The sequence below is a fragment of the Cynoglossus semilaevis genome, chromosome 14, assembly GCF_000523025.1.
Source record: "Cynoglossus semilaevis isolate Cse_v1.0 chromosome 14, Cse_v1.0, whole genome shotgun sequence".
NCBI lineage: Eukaryota > Metazoa > Chordata > Actinopteri > Pleuronectiformes > Cynoglossidae > Cynoglossus > Cynoglossus semilaevis.
Window position 1 is genome coordinate 10,488,981 of NC_024320.1, and position 15,924 is coordinate 10,504,904.

Sequence of the window (15,924 nt, forward strand, 5' to 3'; positions counted from 1 at the left end):
ACACACCATGGGTAAATCTGCCAAATGTCCGTGTGGAATGTCCCGTTCTCTGAAACAAGACACAAAGTGCAGTGTGTTATTCAGCAGCAACAAAGGAGCACGGAGAGAGAAATACAGAGAGAATATTAGTGGGGGGGGGGGGGGGGGGTGTTTTTTTTTTATAAATAATAATAATAATAATAATACAATATCTGTTGTAACTAAAATAAATTATTCTACGGATTATTTCATCCAAACTGTCAATTTCAGGTCCAACTTCTTTTTGTTTACTTTTCATACCCTGTAGCTAATTCCTGGCTATTTCCAAGGAGTCGATATCATAGGTGTTTTACATAATTTATGCTCCATTTATATCAACCAGAATTTGACTGAATATCTGGAAAATGTTTTAAAGGTTAATGGTTTAACATAATTCATGCATATCTTGGTGCTTCTGAGTAAATCATTATTGACTTATTTGTTTGTATGTTTTTTCCCCCCAGTTGATTATGTCAAATTTGCTACAATATCTTAGCAATTTTTCATACATATCTGAAAAAGCATGTTTTGTTAACAGGCCCTACTTTAAGTAATTTCTTCCATGTTTGTACTTTACTAATTTAACAACGCATCTGCCATTAGATAAAATATATATGGATTTTTTTTATTATCAACATGTTAGCTCTTAGTTTTGTTTTTTAAATAAACCAGTCCATTTTGAGTTTTAGTCTCTGCTGATGAAGCATTAATTGAAAGAAACTGCTTGTAGGGCACTCTGTCAATCAGCACCAAGGAGAGCTCCTCTGGAATGACTCACTGGTGTCTTTGCAGTTAATTGGAAAGTGATAAGTGAATTGACTCAGTTTTTCACACCTATCTTAACCGTCTTACAATCTCCTATACACACACACGCACAATCACACACACACACACACACAGGTAGTTTGACAGTGCTGTCAAATTGTGTCAGGCTCAGGGGAAATCAGAGCAGTGAAGACACCCAAACCCACGCTGACTCAATCACTTAAAAATCCAAATCTAAGAATCTAGAATTCTGTTGAAATGTGCTGCTGGAAGCTGCAGGACACATCTCAGGAGAGGAAAATTGTCTCTTTTCGTTGCTCTGTGCCCGATTCCCATGTGTCCACGTTTAGCCTACTGACACACTTTCTACACACAGCATCTGAGAGTCGTCTTTATCTTGAAATCTGACTTTGTTTCTTTGTGTCAAATTAGGCCATCACGGCAGGTAAAGGGTATGGCAACACATCTATAATTTTTACAACAACCAAATCTTGTTCAGAAAACACAAAAGAATTATCACTACATGGTTGTTTTGGTTTCCTAGCCTCACCTGAAACCTCTTCTTGGACCAGATTTTCTTCATCTTTAGGAGGAGGTTCTTCTCAGATGCACATGATTACCTGTGGCATAAGCTCTCAAAAACAACAAGAACCTAAAAAAGCCCAGGGTGTGGCATCGACAAGAGGCAAGAAAGAGAAGCAGCAAGAGATTCAACTGCCTGTGGTGTCAGGATGGGTTTGTATTCCAGTCCGACTGCCAGGTTTAAAGAACAAAGACCAACAGAGAGGAGGTGGAAGTGTAGCAGAGTCAGGTGTCTTTGGGCCGGAGCGAGTGTCGGCTCATACGCAGAGCGTCCCCGCGTTCATGTAGAGGGTTTGCCTTTGGAGAGCCGATGCTTTCAGAAGGAGAGGAGACGGAGGGGTTTGAGCACAGAGGGGTGTGTTGTGTTTGATTTGCAGTGATGAGAGTGGAGAATAAAAGGCAAAGGGGAGGAGAAACAGAAGGAAGAGGAGGAGGCAGAAAGCAACTGGCTATAGCTAAGCTGGGCTTTTTTTCCTGTTTCTTTCTTCTTTTCTTTTTTTTTTTCTTACTTTTTTCTCATCTACTGAGCTGCGGTAGCGACAAAAGAGCAGTGAGGCTGAGGGGAAAAGGGAAACAAAGAGCGGGGGAAAGAGCTTTCCCCGCACGAGCTTAGTGGGGAAAGGATGGGGAGGAGGGGTGGAGGAGGAACTGAAGACAAACAGAGAGGAAAACAGTAACAGAAAGAGAGGACATAAGAAATGAAGGGGGTGGGGGGGCTGCTTCAAATGTAAACTGTGAGGCAGTGAAATTTAAATTCTTTTTTTTAAACCACACAGTCACTGTCTGTGAAATCCACAAATCCACATTATTCCATATCGAATAATTGACCCATGTCTCCTTGAGTTTCCTAAAAGATGTTCAGCACGGAGACAATGAGTAAGAAAGCCTGGTTAAGTTAAATCTAATTTCAGCAGCTCTGAAAGGGACATGAGGTCATTATTTAAAAACAAACAAACAAACACTGATGAATTACACCAGCAGGTAAGGATGGATAGATGGAAATGACGGGTAAATTGGGGGGTAAATTGAATAACTGACGATTGAAGAAGGTTCTGATGAGTCTTAGTTTCTGCTGCAACAGTAAGATGAAAAGCCATCTTTGTGTCGGTCAGTGCCAGCTTAGCAGCGTCTAAATGTCACAGCTAACCTTACTATATCTACTGACCATCATCACTGCAGTGAACACACGTTCTGATGGAGGACGCAAAAATCAAATCATCAAACTGAGTGTCCTGTAAAGGAGGTATTAGACCTTTCCATCAGGAAAGGAAAGTGAACAACTTGTCATTGTGACACAGCACACCACCGCACACAACCAAATGTGACCTCTGCTTTTGACCCTGTGACCCCTGATATATATATATATACATATATATGTATTAATCAGTGAATACAGATTAATACAAAACATCCCCTCCTGCTGTGACCCCTGATATGTATTTATGTATATACAGTATATATTTACTTATCTTTCATCTCCCATGTTGGCAAAGTGCTGACTTACATCAGGTCTCACAAAACTGACAAAGCCAATATTGAACATTTTTAAGCAAAATTTTCAGGGTCACAAAAACTGTGGCAGCAGAAAAGTGCTTTGGAGCTGTTTTTTTATCAAAACATAAAAATGGAAAAATCAGAAATGATTGTTAAGAAAAATGACAGCATTCTTCTTTAAAGCCGATGCACATGGTTTGGTTTTCTACACACACACACCTTTACCAAACTCATCTAAAAATAATCACAGGCCAGACCCAGATTTCATCATCGGTCTCATAACCCAGAATCTTCATTCACACAACACAATACACGCTTCAGTTACTTCACTGAATGAACACATTCCTTTTAGTGCTGCTAAGCGAATTAATTCACCCTTTATGGGGTTGAAAACACAATCAATACGGAGGAATTACTCCTGGAGTTCTTGGGAAAATGTGGATGTCTGGTCTGGTCATAAACTGGCAGCTAAATGCAGCCATGATTGGATTTAAATGGAAAAATTCCTCCTTTTTTACAGCCTGAAACAAACGAGGAGTTCGCTATTGTTATTTTAACAAACCTCCCCTTCTCTTCATTGTAGCCCACATTCTCCTCCTCCTACTCCATCCATCACTGGAGAGAGGCAGCAGGAAAGTGCAGCGATCAATAGCACTGCTTTATGTGCGATACAGGATACACCACTGAGTCAGAGTTCCAACACCCGTGGATCAATAAGGCCTTTATAACATGGGGTGTTGTGACTGTTGCCCCGAATGAGGCCAAATACTGAAGCACAGGGCGAGCATTTGTGTTTTTATAAACCATATTTCAACAGCATTAGGTGAAACTTTTAATCAGTGCCCCTAAAATGTGTCAACGTGTTGTTTGGTATGTCATTAAACCAAATATTAAATAAATAAAAAAGAAATACAGAACTGAAAGTTAAAAAAACCAATGAGTCAACCCAGAAATAGGTATGGTTAGCCAGGAAGACCAGTTAAAACCAGCCAAAAGCTAAATAAACATAAAAACTTGATCAAATGTTTTGTTGGTATATAAAGCAAACGTCAATGGAGGAAAGGTAAACATCAGTTAATAACTTAATGTTAGCCAAAAATATTTATTTATCACATATATCAACCAATAAAAACGAGCTAATTATTAGCTGAGTCGCTTATAATTGGCTAACTCAAATTGTTGGCTTATACTATGGTCCAGTCAGGTCAGAAATAAAACTAAAAAAAATAACCTTATTTTTCCTATAATTTCCTAAATATTGACAAAAGATTTCATAAAACTTACATAAATATTCTTGAAAGTTATTTCACTCAAGTCACTCTTTCAAAAATTACCTTGGCTTCGACAAAGAACTCTGGACAGGTTGTAAAAAAAAAACAGAACGTAAACAACAAATGAATGTTAGTAAGAGTTTGGACAGGTGTAATTTGGAGCAGGCTACAGTTTCATCAGCTTAAAGCTACAGAGCAGTGAGCGGCACTGTTGACGGAAACAGATTGATTTTTTGACAGAGGCTGGTTTCTGTGGAGCAGCCAGGATGGATGACTCCCAGACACAGCAACAGCTTCATCAGCAGCCACTCTGCAAACATTTCTTCTTCAAGCAAAACAAAAAATCTCTAATCTATCTATCTACCTATCCATTCATCCATCCATCCATCCATCTATCTATCTATCTATCATATGGTTTTCCTTAGCAGTAGCACAAACCACCAGAGTTCACAGTGCTGACCCTAGTTCTTGTATTAGCCTACATTAAAAACATAGCAAGTTCTGGTGCTTCTCCTAGTAAGACCAGCTCTTATAGAAGAGGTCATATTAAATGTTGGTACTGCACCTAGTTCTTGGTTCTAGTCCCTGCTATTTGGTTATATTTAGTTTTTTGTAATGTTTAATGAGTATATATATATATATATATATACACACACACACACACACACATATATATATATATATATGTATATATATACATACACACACACACTGCATATACACAGACTGCACTATTTGTGAAGTACTAATTGTCAACTGTGTTGACACCCTGGTGTTTTACTGCAGTAGTTTCTCTGTTTGACGATGCTCAAAGTCCTGATATAGCCTGATAATAGTCTTTTGGTTAAAGGCAAAGAGTTCTTGCACTGTCAGTGGTTCTCGGTATAAATCTTTTAGTGAAAACAAACTGACATTTACATTTCCCTGGAATAGCTGTACAAAAACAGCCACAAACTTTTCGTTTTTTTTTAATTAGTTGCAGCATGAAAAGCACAAGATTTCTGATACTGAAATGTATTTATTTAAAATATTATTGTTCTCCCCAGTCAGAGGCAAATGTGAGGAGAGGCATGTGAGTGTAACTCAGATGGTGAAGAGGTTTGTAATCCAAAAATGACTGTAGCCAATGTTGACAGTCACACTGCAACATGATCCTACCACCTAATCCTGACCAAATCCCTGTGGGTTCATGTGAATGAGCGCGTACCAATGGGATGGAACACAAACACATCCTTTGCCAGACCAAACAACAGCAAAACAGCTATGGGTTATGCACGAACCTCAGTGCATGAGCTGCCTTTGTGAGAGCAGAGAAGCTAATTAATTGCACTGTGTCTCTTAATCCACTTGAAGATCATATTCAGAGAATGTGGAGCCATCAAGCAGCAACATAATATCTGTGCTTCAGAGTGAGACCATGAGAAATGAGAGCCCAACAACACGGCCGTGTCTGGACCTAATGAACTACAAGACTAATGATTTAGAATCTGACAGGAAAAATGGCCCAGAAATAGAGGACATTTCTAAACTTTTTTTTTGAAAGTTGGTTTATCATAAGACATGTCAGAAAAGTTACAAAAAAAAAGAATAAATACTGAAAGATAGCACAGTTAGCCTAGAGGACAATGAGTAACTTAGACTTGTCCAATATAGCACAGTCAAATATTGCCCTGAAATAGCTAAATAATATGCACAAAAAGTGATAAAATACATAGCAAGAAAGACTACAAGTCAAATATCTGCAACAATATATTTGATACATTTCTGGCCATGAAGTTAAGACAAAAGCTAAAAGTTCGACGTAATACATTAAACGTAGCCAAAACTACTCCAGATTGGAGTCAAAGCAGACTGCTAACTGATATCTCATCAATGGTTATGGTCAGCTGAAAAATACATAAAGCTAAAGTAGATTAAAAATACAACCGTATGTAATGATGAAAGCAAAGAAAATATAAGCAATATATTATCAAAACAAACAAAGCCAAAAGATAATTATAGTAAGGAGTAGTAATACAGTAGAGCGTAAAGAATAGTACTAATTAAATAGCTAATTGTTAGCCACAAATGAACAAAAGCAAAAATTAATAATATTTATTATTGTTGTTATGTTACGAACATGAAATAATGCTAAAAGAGTTACCATGGCTCTACAGCAACAGATGGTAAAATTGCTGAATGTATTTCAGCTGCCTAATTAAAAAACAGTTAGGAAGCCAAAATACATGTTTACTAAAATAAGACGTAGGCGTTGGCCAAGGATTACCACACACAACGTGATGACAGCCAAGGCGGCCACGTAGCAGTGACCACTACATATATTATTCTAACTTTAATGGGTTCGTAACAGACCATTTTAGACCATCAGTATTTGCTCTGACTGTACACCAGCGTCCACTCACCTCTCAGCTTCTTGCTCCTTGGCCCACCTCCACTGTCCCTTGCACTCCTCAGAGCCTTCCTCGCCTCCAGCAGCTCCTTGCGCAACATACTTTGTGTCCTTTTTCTGTATGTTCCTTAATAAAAATGACCAGATCTTGCACCTCTCTCTAAAAAAACATGTTCGCACTAGTCAGTCCTAACATCCCTCCACCAAGACACCATTAAAAACAACAGTCCACGTTCCTTATCGCATGTCTCCTTTTTCTTGTCCTCTCCCTGTCTTCCAACTTCTATTTCCAGTCACAACCCCCACCAGGATTACAATACTTTCTCAGTGCACCCCCTCAACTCTGTTAGAGCTGGAGATTCACCGCCACACTGCTGCACAGCACAATCCAACGACCTTCGCTGTCCTCTGTGGGTCGCTCCACTTGGACTTAAAGGGAGGTTTGAAACCCTAGTAGACCAGGCAGACATGGGAGACAGGGATGATGCTATGCACACGCACACACACATATACACATACAAATACTGGGAGACAGTGCAGTCAGATAGAACTGAGAGGCAGCTTATTACAGATCAATATCACGGAACAGTAAACATACTGTAAAGAATCGTCTTCACGTTAAGGCAAGTTCCATCAGGAAATATTCAAACAAATGGAGGTGACAGTTCGTATTATTGATTGCGATGGTTGATTACTGAGCTTCATAATCATATATTAGATGATACCTATATTCTAAATGAGACACTGGGAAGTCTGCTGTGGGATTGATGATTGCATGTTCCTGAAGGAGTGACACAACAGATCTGGGAGTCAAAAAATATCAACACGTGATGATTAGAAACTCAGAAAATGTTTCTGATGGTGGTGAATGTTTTTTTTATATATTTATTTTACACCTAGCTACCTATAAAATGTTTTAAAGTTTGTTTCTATTGAAGACTATTCCCACACAGTGAGGCTAAGCTCATTTGGCAATTCCTCCACCTCACTTTCTCTTCTTTGGATTTGAACACCCGCTCTTTGAGTTACTGCCACCTACTGGCCCTGATTTCAAATTAAAAATAATTTTCACAAAAATGTCTTGATCTCTTTTTAAAGAAAAATATAAACTGATATCATATGATAGCATTGTTTATTTGTCATGATATGTCTGGAAATGAAATCCAGGGAGAAAGAACTAACACCAAAAACTAAATATATCACTGGTGACCAAAGCTCTATCAAACTGCTTATCCAGCCTTCAGATGTCTGAGAGCATTAGTCACACGCTAGCCTCCAAATGCTGATGTCAATGTGGATGTCTGAACGGGTGACACAGCACTGCTCTGGTTTCTGGTTGGTCGAAATTTGCTGTGTAATATCTATAAGTGACGCACCTGAGTGTCTGTCTGTCTGACTCACCGACCCAAATTACAGCCTTTAAAATGGATGTGCGCCTTGTCACACACAAACACGCACCAACACTAAACGAACAGCAGCTCCTACAAGCACACACACACGCACACACTCGAACCCCCCATCCCATCACTTCAGCACACCATCCTCATCTCTCTTTCATCACGCTGACTGTGATTGAGTGTGGCAGAGCTGCGTCTTGACCGTGGTGGTGCTATTATTATCTGTGATGTCTGCCGGTGCAATTGGAGAGGAGGGGGGCTGGCGGCGTCCACACATCACTGGAGCACACGAGCCCTCTGGCCAGGGCTGTGCATTCCAGGCCATAAATATCCACAAGAAGAGATAGAGCCGAAGCAAGTGGGGGAGAGGCAGGAGGCAGAGACAGATCATATGGAAGCCAGGACAACAAATATCCTGAATACAAAATAATATCATTCACATCATTCAAAGAAATGGTCATCGTCACCCACCAGGACCAGGATGTCACTCTGTGTTGGCAGATCGAGCGATTGGCTGCAAACTGAGCTGAGAAACCTAAAACTACTATCATCTCCATTTACTACCTTCATCAAAAAATGTATTAACAAAGTATTTGACAGACAAGACTGTAAGTTCTTCAAAATGACAGATATTTATTTTGCTTTTTTTCTGAAGTTCTGGTAGGATGTCACTGAGCAGCACACAAAATCATACTGGTCTGATGTCGCCACAGAGGCACCACTTGTTTGTGAGTAGTAAATGAGGTTTTGTTGAACGTTATCAAATACTAATGCACATTTTATAGAGACTATATTAATTGATTTGTTCACCTTTCTTGCAAGTGGCAAACAACAATGGTCTGGTGTGTCAGCAGTAAGCTACTCAGGATCGGCATTGGTCCGATATTGTTCAATATTTCAAGATTGAACATCAGAAAAACACACCTACAGCCTGCCTGATCTGACACCCAAGCCCAAATGCTCAACTTAACCTTGTACAACATGCTGCAGAAAGGGACACTATCACCTCAGCAACAGCAGCACACTGGAGGAGGAAAGAAGGTATCTGATTGGAGTATCAGCAGATACTCCAAGTTGTGGTATCAGTATTAACATGACAAAGTTGTATCAAGCCATTACTAATTCCTCCTGGCAGGAGCATCTTTTGGCCTTCTCGCTAACGACAAAGTAACAACCTCACTTTTGGTCCATCGTCTGCTCGTCGCAGCAGACCAACATCAACACACGACTACTGCCATGGTGAAGAAGATACGCTGTGTCAAAAAAGTGGCACTATTTAAAATTGATTTTTGGCAGCACAGCCATAGGAGAAAAAGACATCCAGGTTGGACATCTGCTCAAACAGTAAACAAGGTAGTCTCTGGTGAAGATCCCAAAACACAAAACTCTAATTTTGGACGACTTGTTTACTACTTGTCTACAATTCTTGTTTCAATAGCTTTTCAATGGTAAAACAACATAATAGTTTTTGGTGAGTTTTTACAAAAACAGTGTGAGTCAACTGAGTCACCAGCGCCTCACTCATCATCAGGCACAATAGCAATAACAAATCTTATATCTTTGAGAAACCCTGTGGTAGACAAATGTGCAGAACTCCTGAAATTGAAATGCCATAAAATGAGAGTGCACATAAAGACTGGTCAGCATCTTTCAGCTGGAAAATAAAGAAAAGCACAAGCACAGAGGCAGGAACGGCTAATGAACAACACACTGGTGGAAATCTATTCCCTCCTATAGTACTATAAGTGATAATACTTCTGAATCTAAAATATGCTTCAACCTCTTCTGGAGAAGAGAAGGTTAGAAGCTATAAATACAATTTAAATTGTCATTAAAAAAGAAGATGAAGACAAACAGCACTGTCCCAAAATAGGTATTAGGACAAGATGTGGGGACATGAGAAGATCAAAACTGTGGGTGTGAGACAGAGACGTGCTGAGTGATATACCAGCTGCAGCTTCTCTGCCAGCTCATAGCGTGAGAGCTTGACTGGAGACTTTCTCTACAGGTCAAGATGAAAACATGTTCACAAATATGCAGCAAAGTACTCATCTCAACACTAACAACAAAAAGTGGACAGCAGAGTGTTTACAACTTGTAAACAAGTAAAGGTCTATGACCTTACTGCAGCGTTTTTCAACCTTGAGGTCACAAACCCATGCAGGGTCGTCTGGAATTTAAATGGGGTCACCTGAAATGTCTAGTAATTGATTTCTATTAAACTATAAAGATGTTTTTTCATTTTTTCATTGCTTTTTAAAATTATGATTAAAAACTCACAAACAATCTTAAACAACTGTATTTGTTCACAATCATGAATATAAATTATGTTCAAATAAAATGCAGCATATAAATATATCTGAGCTGGCTCATCTTGATTGACAGCTTAGATTAAAAAATGTCTCTGGGTTCACCAGAAAATTGTGATGTCTAAATGGGATGATCAAACAAAAAAAGCAAAAAAAGAACCATTGACTTACTGGAAGAGATTCTTTTGAATTAAATCTGAAAACATTTTACCTCCAACTTACAATAAGTGACTAACACAGGTTTCTTTGAAAAGATCTCATTTGACAGGATTCCAGAGAGATTCGAACTCTGAAGAACCCCACTTAGGGTTTTAACCTAACTTCCAAAGAATCTCTCCTGAGGAGATTCTTCACCTCTGAAGAATCACAGAAAGGCTTGGTTTCAGAGGCCTGTAAAATGTCATCACTGCTCAACATCATCTGAATCAATGCGTCCTACATAGAAAGTCCAGTGTCTAAATCTCATCCAAAATTTGCTGTGTTTCTTCTGGATTTGTTAAACCTGGTACTTCACTGGGAGAGCACAGATCGCTCTTCCACTGTGTGGAAACTAAGAGATTATGTTAGTACACTCTCATACAAGAAGTTTCCTAACGCCTACACGATTCCCTTACACAACACTTCCTAACTTTTGAAAGTTCTCATCTGGAGGAATTTTTGAGAAGCATCATCAGGTGGTCTAATGTCAAATTCAAACAAAAATTTCCACTGTTACCTCTGTGTAAGTGAACTTTTTTGCTTATTCCAGAACCATTATCAGACGACACTGGTGTCATCAGGACCGAGGTCATACTACTGAGCACAGTGTGTGTTGTTGTGGATTTACCTTCACCCAGATCCATTATAGCCAGGACGGCACTACAGCTCGCCTCCCCCAGATCATTGGTGGCCACGCAGGTGTACAAACCAGCATCACTGGTGCCACAGTCCCGGATCCACAGACCTCCTGGGTCCTGGGCCTCTGAGGGAGGAACAGGATCGTCGTTGTGGTACCAGGTGAGGACAGGTTTGGGATGTCCTGCCACTGATACTCTCAACCGGATGTCACAGCCTGTGCCAACTGCTGCTTTGCGAAGTTTGCGGTTAAAGACTGGTGGTGCGGGTTCTGGAGTCGCAGCCCCAGTGTCTGGGATGTCGCTGACCTTTGGCCTCTTTAAAGGAATTTCAAGGCTGCGGCTGGATCCAGAAACTTCCATTCTGATTCCTTTTTGCTGTTATATTATCTGGAATTAAAAATAAAGGGACCTTTAGGGAAGACATCACCCAATTCCCCATTCCCTACATTAAAATAATGTTCTTTTGGCTGTTCATTGTTTTTACATTTATTTCTAGCAGTTGGATATATTAAAATGTTCTTATAGAATTTTTGGCTTATGGCTTAATGTACAGTAACTTTGGCATTTCTTTTATTATTATTTTTTTAAACTTCAAACTTTTTTTCAGCCACATTGTTTTCATTTTACATATTTGTGGCCTACAGTCAAGTTGTCGCTGTGCTTATTTGTTTTTCAACCTATTCAAAACTATATTAGGCTTTTTAATGTTAGTAATCTTTAGCGCCGGATAACTTTTAGCAACTTTTAGCAACAACTACTTGCAGGTATTTTATTATTTCATAATAATGAACATCTCTAAAAGTTTTAAAAATTTCTGTTAAATTAATTTGTTAACAAACCACAAAACAGCTCTCAGTTTTACTTAGGACAGTATATGTATTTATTCTTTTCAGGGTACTGTGAGATTCAGTTAAAGGACTAAAACACTATATATATTTTTTTTTCTGTTAACAATTTTTTTTTATTTAGGTATTGCTCTCTTGTAGGATCATCTTTGGCCTAATGACTTTTTTGTTTGTTTGTTTGTTTTTTCTTTTGCCTTTTTAGCAAATTTTGAGGAAGAAGTTAGCTGGAAAGTTGGGTATTTTTACAGTAGAATTCACATAACAAATTCAAACGTCGAAATGAGAAATATACTTTTAAGTTGTGTTTTTGTCTTCTTTTCTTTTTATTGCAACCAAATGCTTGTCATAACCTGGACTTATTTTACATTATAATTTACTGATGGCTGTTGCAAATCAGAAGGGCTGATTTATGGACTTCCAGGATATTTTCCAAGTTTAAAGTGGAAACAAAACAAAGTGGCCAAACAGCTGAAACGATGTCATCATCTGAATTTACTTCAAAAAGGCCTATATCTGTTTTTTCCACTAATGTACTCATCCAAAACCATCCCAAAATAGACTTTATCCTAAAATAGACACAAACGCACAGTACATTACCTCTGGAATCCCTTTGGTCATCCCCGCAAAGTCCAAGTTAAGGTAACAAGATCCACACAGCAAAATATTTCATCTCAAATCATTTGCCGAAGCCAAGGTCTCCCTGTGTCCCGCAGCGAGCACAAACTGGAGGTGTAAGTCCTGCCAAGATCATGTAGTATTAGCAGCCGGGGCCATGGAGCCGTCGTCAGTGAATCCTGACAGACGAACAGAGAAGAAGGACAGTCACTTAGGTTGTCTCAGGAAGTCACAAGGGTTAACTGCAAAGTGTCACCGTACTAAATATCAGCTCATGTTGTAGACCGGCTCTCTCTTCAGTCTCTCTGCTCTCACTGCTTCACCCCCAACTCCCTCAGGTTAGCAACGACAGCTGCAACCACCACAGATAGGTCACATTTCTGGAACTGCCATGTATGACCTATACACACACACACACACACACATTCACATGTATCATACCCATTTTAGATAATGCTATCAGTCTAAATGTGTGTATGTGTACACACTCACTTTTAGCACCTACTCTGACCTTGTCAGGTCCAGATGACCTCCATGAGACAAGTAAAAACTGAAATTCTGATTTATGTGTTAAACTAAATTAGTTATAAAAAAGCCTTTCATTTGTTAGAAAAATTTATCAGTTTTACTATTATTGCTTTACTTTTTTTTCTGTTATTTGCTCTGCTAACATTTTCTATTTTGTAAATTAGTTTTGGTTTAATAAACATTATATAACACTGGAATACTGGTTTATTTCACAACTCGTTTTTTAAATAATTTAAATATTAAAATCTAATACTTTAAAAATAAATACCACATACTAATAAATAATGTATTTTTACGCTAGATTTATTTTACATATTTTGTAAACTAAGTATCATATCTGTAAACCACATCTGATATGGATTTTTAAAAGTTAAAATTGTATATTGTACATAGTTATTATTAGTAGTTTAGTAAGAAATATTGTGAGGTGAATTTTAGTTTTGTGCTTATTCTTACATGCAATATTATAGTAATATTGTCTTTTTATGATTTTAAGTACGATACGATTTTGAAGTTATAAATAACCGACAATTAGCGCTTCACAAGATATTCTGACAACGTGACGCAATATTTGCGCGCCCTCTACTGGTCAAAGGATGCAGCACTGGCAGATATCACTTTTGACTGCAACATTAAAATTAAATTAGACGTAACTAAAATGCTTTTCTAAACTTTTATGAATTTTCCGTTTGAAGGCAATAATAAAATGTCCTTCTTTTGATATAAAAATCAACTTTAAAGAACACTGATTTTAGAAACGTCTACGTGTTTCTACTTTAACCATAATTAATTCAGTCAAATTAGTTCTTCTAGTTCTTATTTATTTCATTATTTAATTATGTATAATATATATAAAATATAAACTGTACAATGTTTAAGTCATTTAGAAATACTAGAAGCCAAAAGGCAAAGCAGTTCAAATATCTGTTGACGGCAGCATTAATGTATGTTTTATACATATTTAAACTGCCGACAAAATCCTAAACCACAATCATAACATTAAAACGATTTCTGTGGTAACAGCAGAAAGTAGCAGCAAAACCAGTCCATGTTCAGTACCAAAGAGTGAGGTGAAGCAAAAAAAAAGAAGCTTTTTACATTTACTGTGCAGGGGACTGGTCTGTAAAGTCCATGTTTATACTGGATTTCACTGGTGTTTGCACAGTTGATACCGATATTAACGAACTCTTCTCTGTACCTTTCTGCTGTGTCGATTGAATAATTTCCTTTCGGGGATGATTTAAGTACTCTCTTGTCCTGTTTCCAAAACAAACAGCTAATGCTACTACTTTAGTAGTAGCATTTAGCTCAGTTTACCAGGTAGGCTAATCGCTTGACCACTTTGCTTGTCCGAGGTCCAGCCTGAAGGATCTTGTTTAGATAGTACCGATTAGTAGGATGTGTGATTGGACATTTAGCGTTTTAAAACAGGTTTTGTTATTCTCTTTTCTTCTGGTTCCTGTGAGACTTTCCAAATTAAAAGCCGGTGAACAACAGACGTTTACAATAACATAATACATAATTATTTTTTAACTGCATTAACGTGCGATAAAATAATTGTCAGAAGAATTGACCCAATAATAACGCGTAAAAGTGCCCATCTCTATTTTTTGTGTTATTTTTAAATTCTATTTTGCTATATTTTAATTGTTTTTGATTAGCTCAAGCTTATGTTCAGTTATAGCCATTTATAAGTTTTGTGTAACATAATGCTATTATATAGCCAAATTTGTGACAAACATGATGGCTTCTTTGAGAGGTGTCATGTCAACTTGGACAGCTAGTCGTTTTTTAAGTATAATTGCTAATAATCTGAAAGCCAGTAGCTACAAGTAATTATGGGCTACATCGGATTAACCAAGGCTAATTCTGAGCATTTTTGTGGCAGCTTTATGTTTTTGTAATTTCGTGTTAACTACCTACCATGTCAAATGAGGTCTTTCTAATAAAATAAAATTATCTCTTGCAACTTTGAACGAATTTTCGTTAATTAAAAGCTATTTGGGATTTTTTATAACAACATTTATACTAATATTGTACTTAGTTTATACTTTTAAACTTTTTTAAACTAAACTAAACTTTTTTAACTACTTAACTTTTTATCGGCTACTTTTTTATAATTCTTGAGCTATTGTTTGGTATGTTTTGATTAACCTTTAGCAATGGCTTAGCAATTTTTGAAGAGTGGATTTTTGCTGTTAAAACATTTAAGGAATGTCATTTTATAAATGTGTTTTTGTCCTGGTGACTATTGTACTTTAGAAGGTAAATCATTGGAACAAAGATAAAATTGTGTTTTTATTTTGTGAAAGTGAAAAGAAATTCTCCTTCCAAGGGAAGTCTGCAGGTTTGCATTGTGAAAAAAAAGGTTGTTGTGTGTGTGTGAATTAAGGACTACTAGATAAGAGACACACACTTTCCCCTTCACACAGGACAAAGAGTTTTTGTTCACTGGGAAAACAGGTGCACGGGGGTTGTGTGTGAAAGTTGTGGTTGGAAATGTCTAAATACTGTTTGATCAAATAGAAAGAGTGAAAAGATTTAATTATGCCAACCCATCTACAATACATACTATAGCTAGAAAACATTATTCTTTTTTTTTATTTTACAGATATCAATCATATAGGTCTTGAACACATGTTGAATTTGGTGCAGCAACCATGTAACAAACTACAATGACAATACTCAAAGTCAATCATCACCTGTTGTAGATTTAAAAAGTATCAGGAGAAAGCAAATGACTAAACCACTAAGCCACCATTGCCCCAGAAACATTACACATATTAAAATAAATCACATTAAGAAGCAGTTTTAGACAGCAGCTAGTATTGCTAGCATCAGTTAACAAACATGTCAGCACAATTTGGTGCAGTTA

At 37.7% G+C, this 15,924-nt stretch overlaps 1 protein-coding gene across 1 annotated transcript in view; it reads right to left on the bottom strand.

The window, feature by feature from the left end:
• LOC103389578 (striated muscle enriched protein kinase) overlaps nt 1-14,996 on the bottom strand; it is a 46,747-nt gene extending 31,751 nt beyond the window's left edge. The window contains exons 1-4 of the mRNA XM_025062037.1: nt 14,248-14,996; nt 12,783-12,921; nt 12,504-12,700; nt 11,052-11,448 (exon numbers count right to left, since the gene is read on the bottom strand). Coding sequence (XP_024917805.1) covers nt 11,052-11,421 — 370 coding nt within the window. The 5' untranslated portion in view covers nt 11,422-11,448; nt 12,504-12,700; nt 12,783-12,921; nt 14,248-14,996. The remainder of the gene's footprint in view (nt 1-11,051; nt 11,449-12,503; nt 12,701-12,782; nt 12,922-14,247) is intronic.
• Between the last annotated feature and the right edge of the window lie 928 nt (nt 14,997-15,924).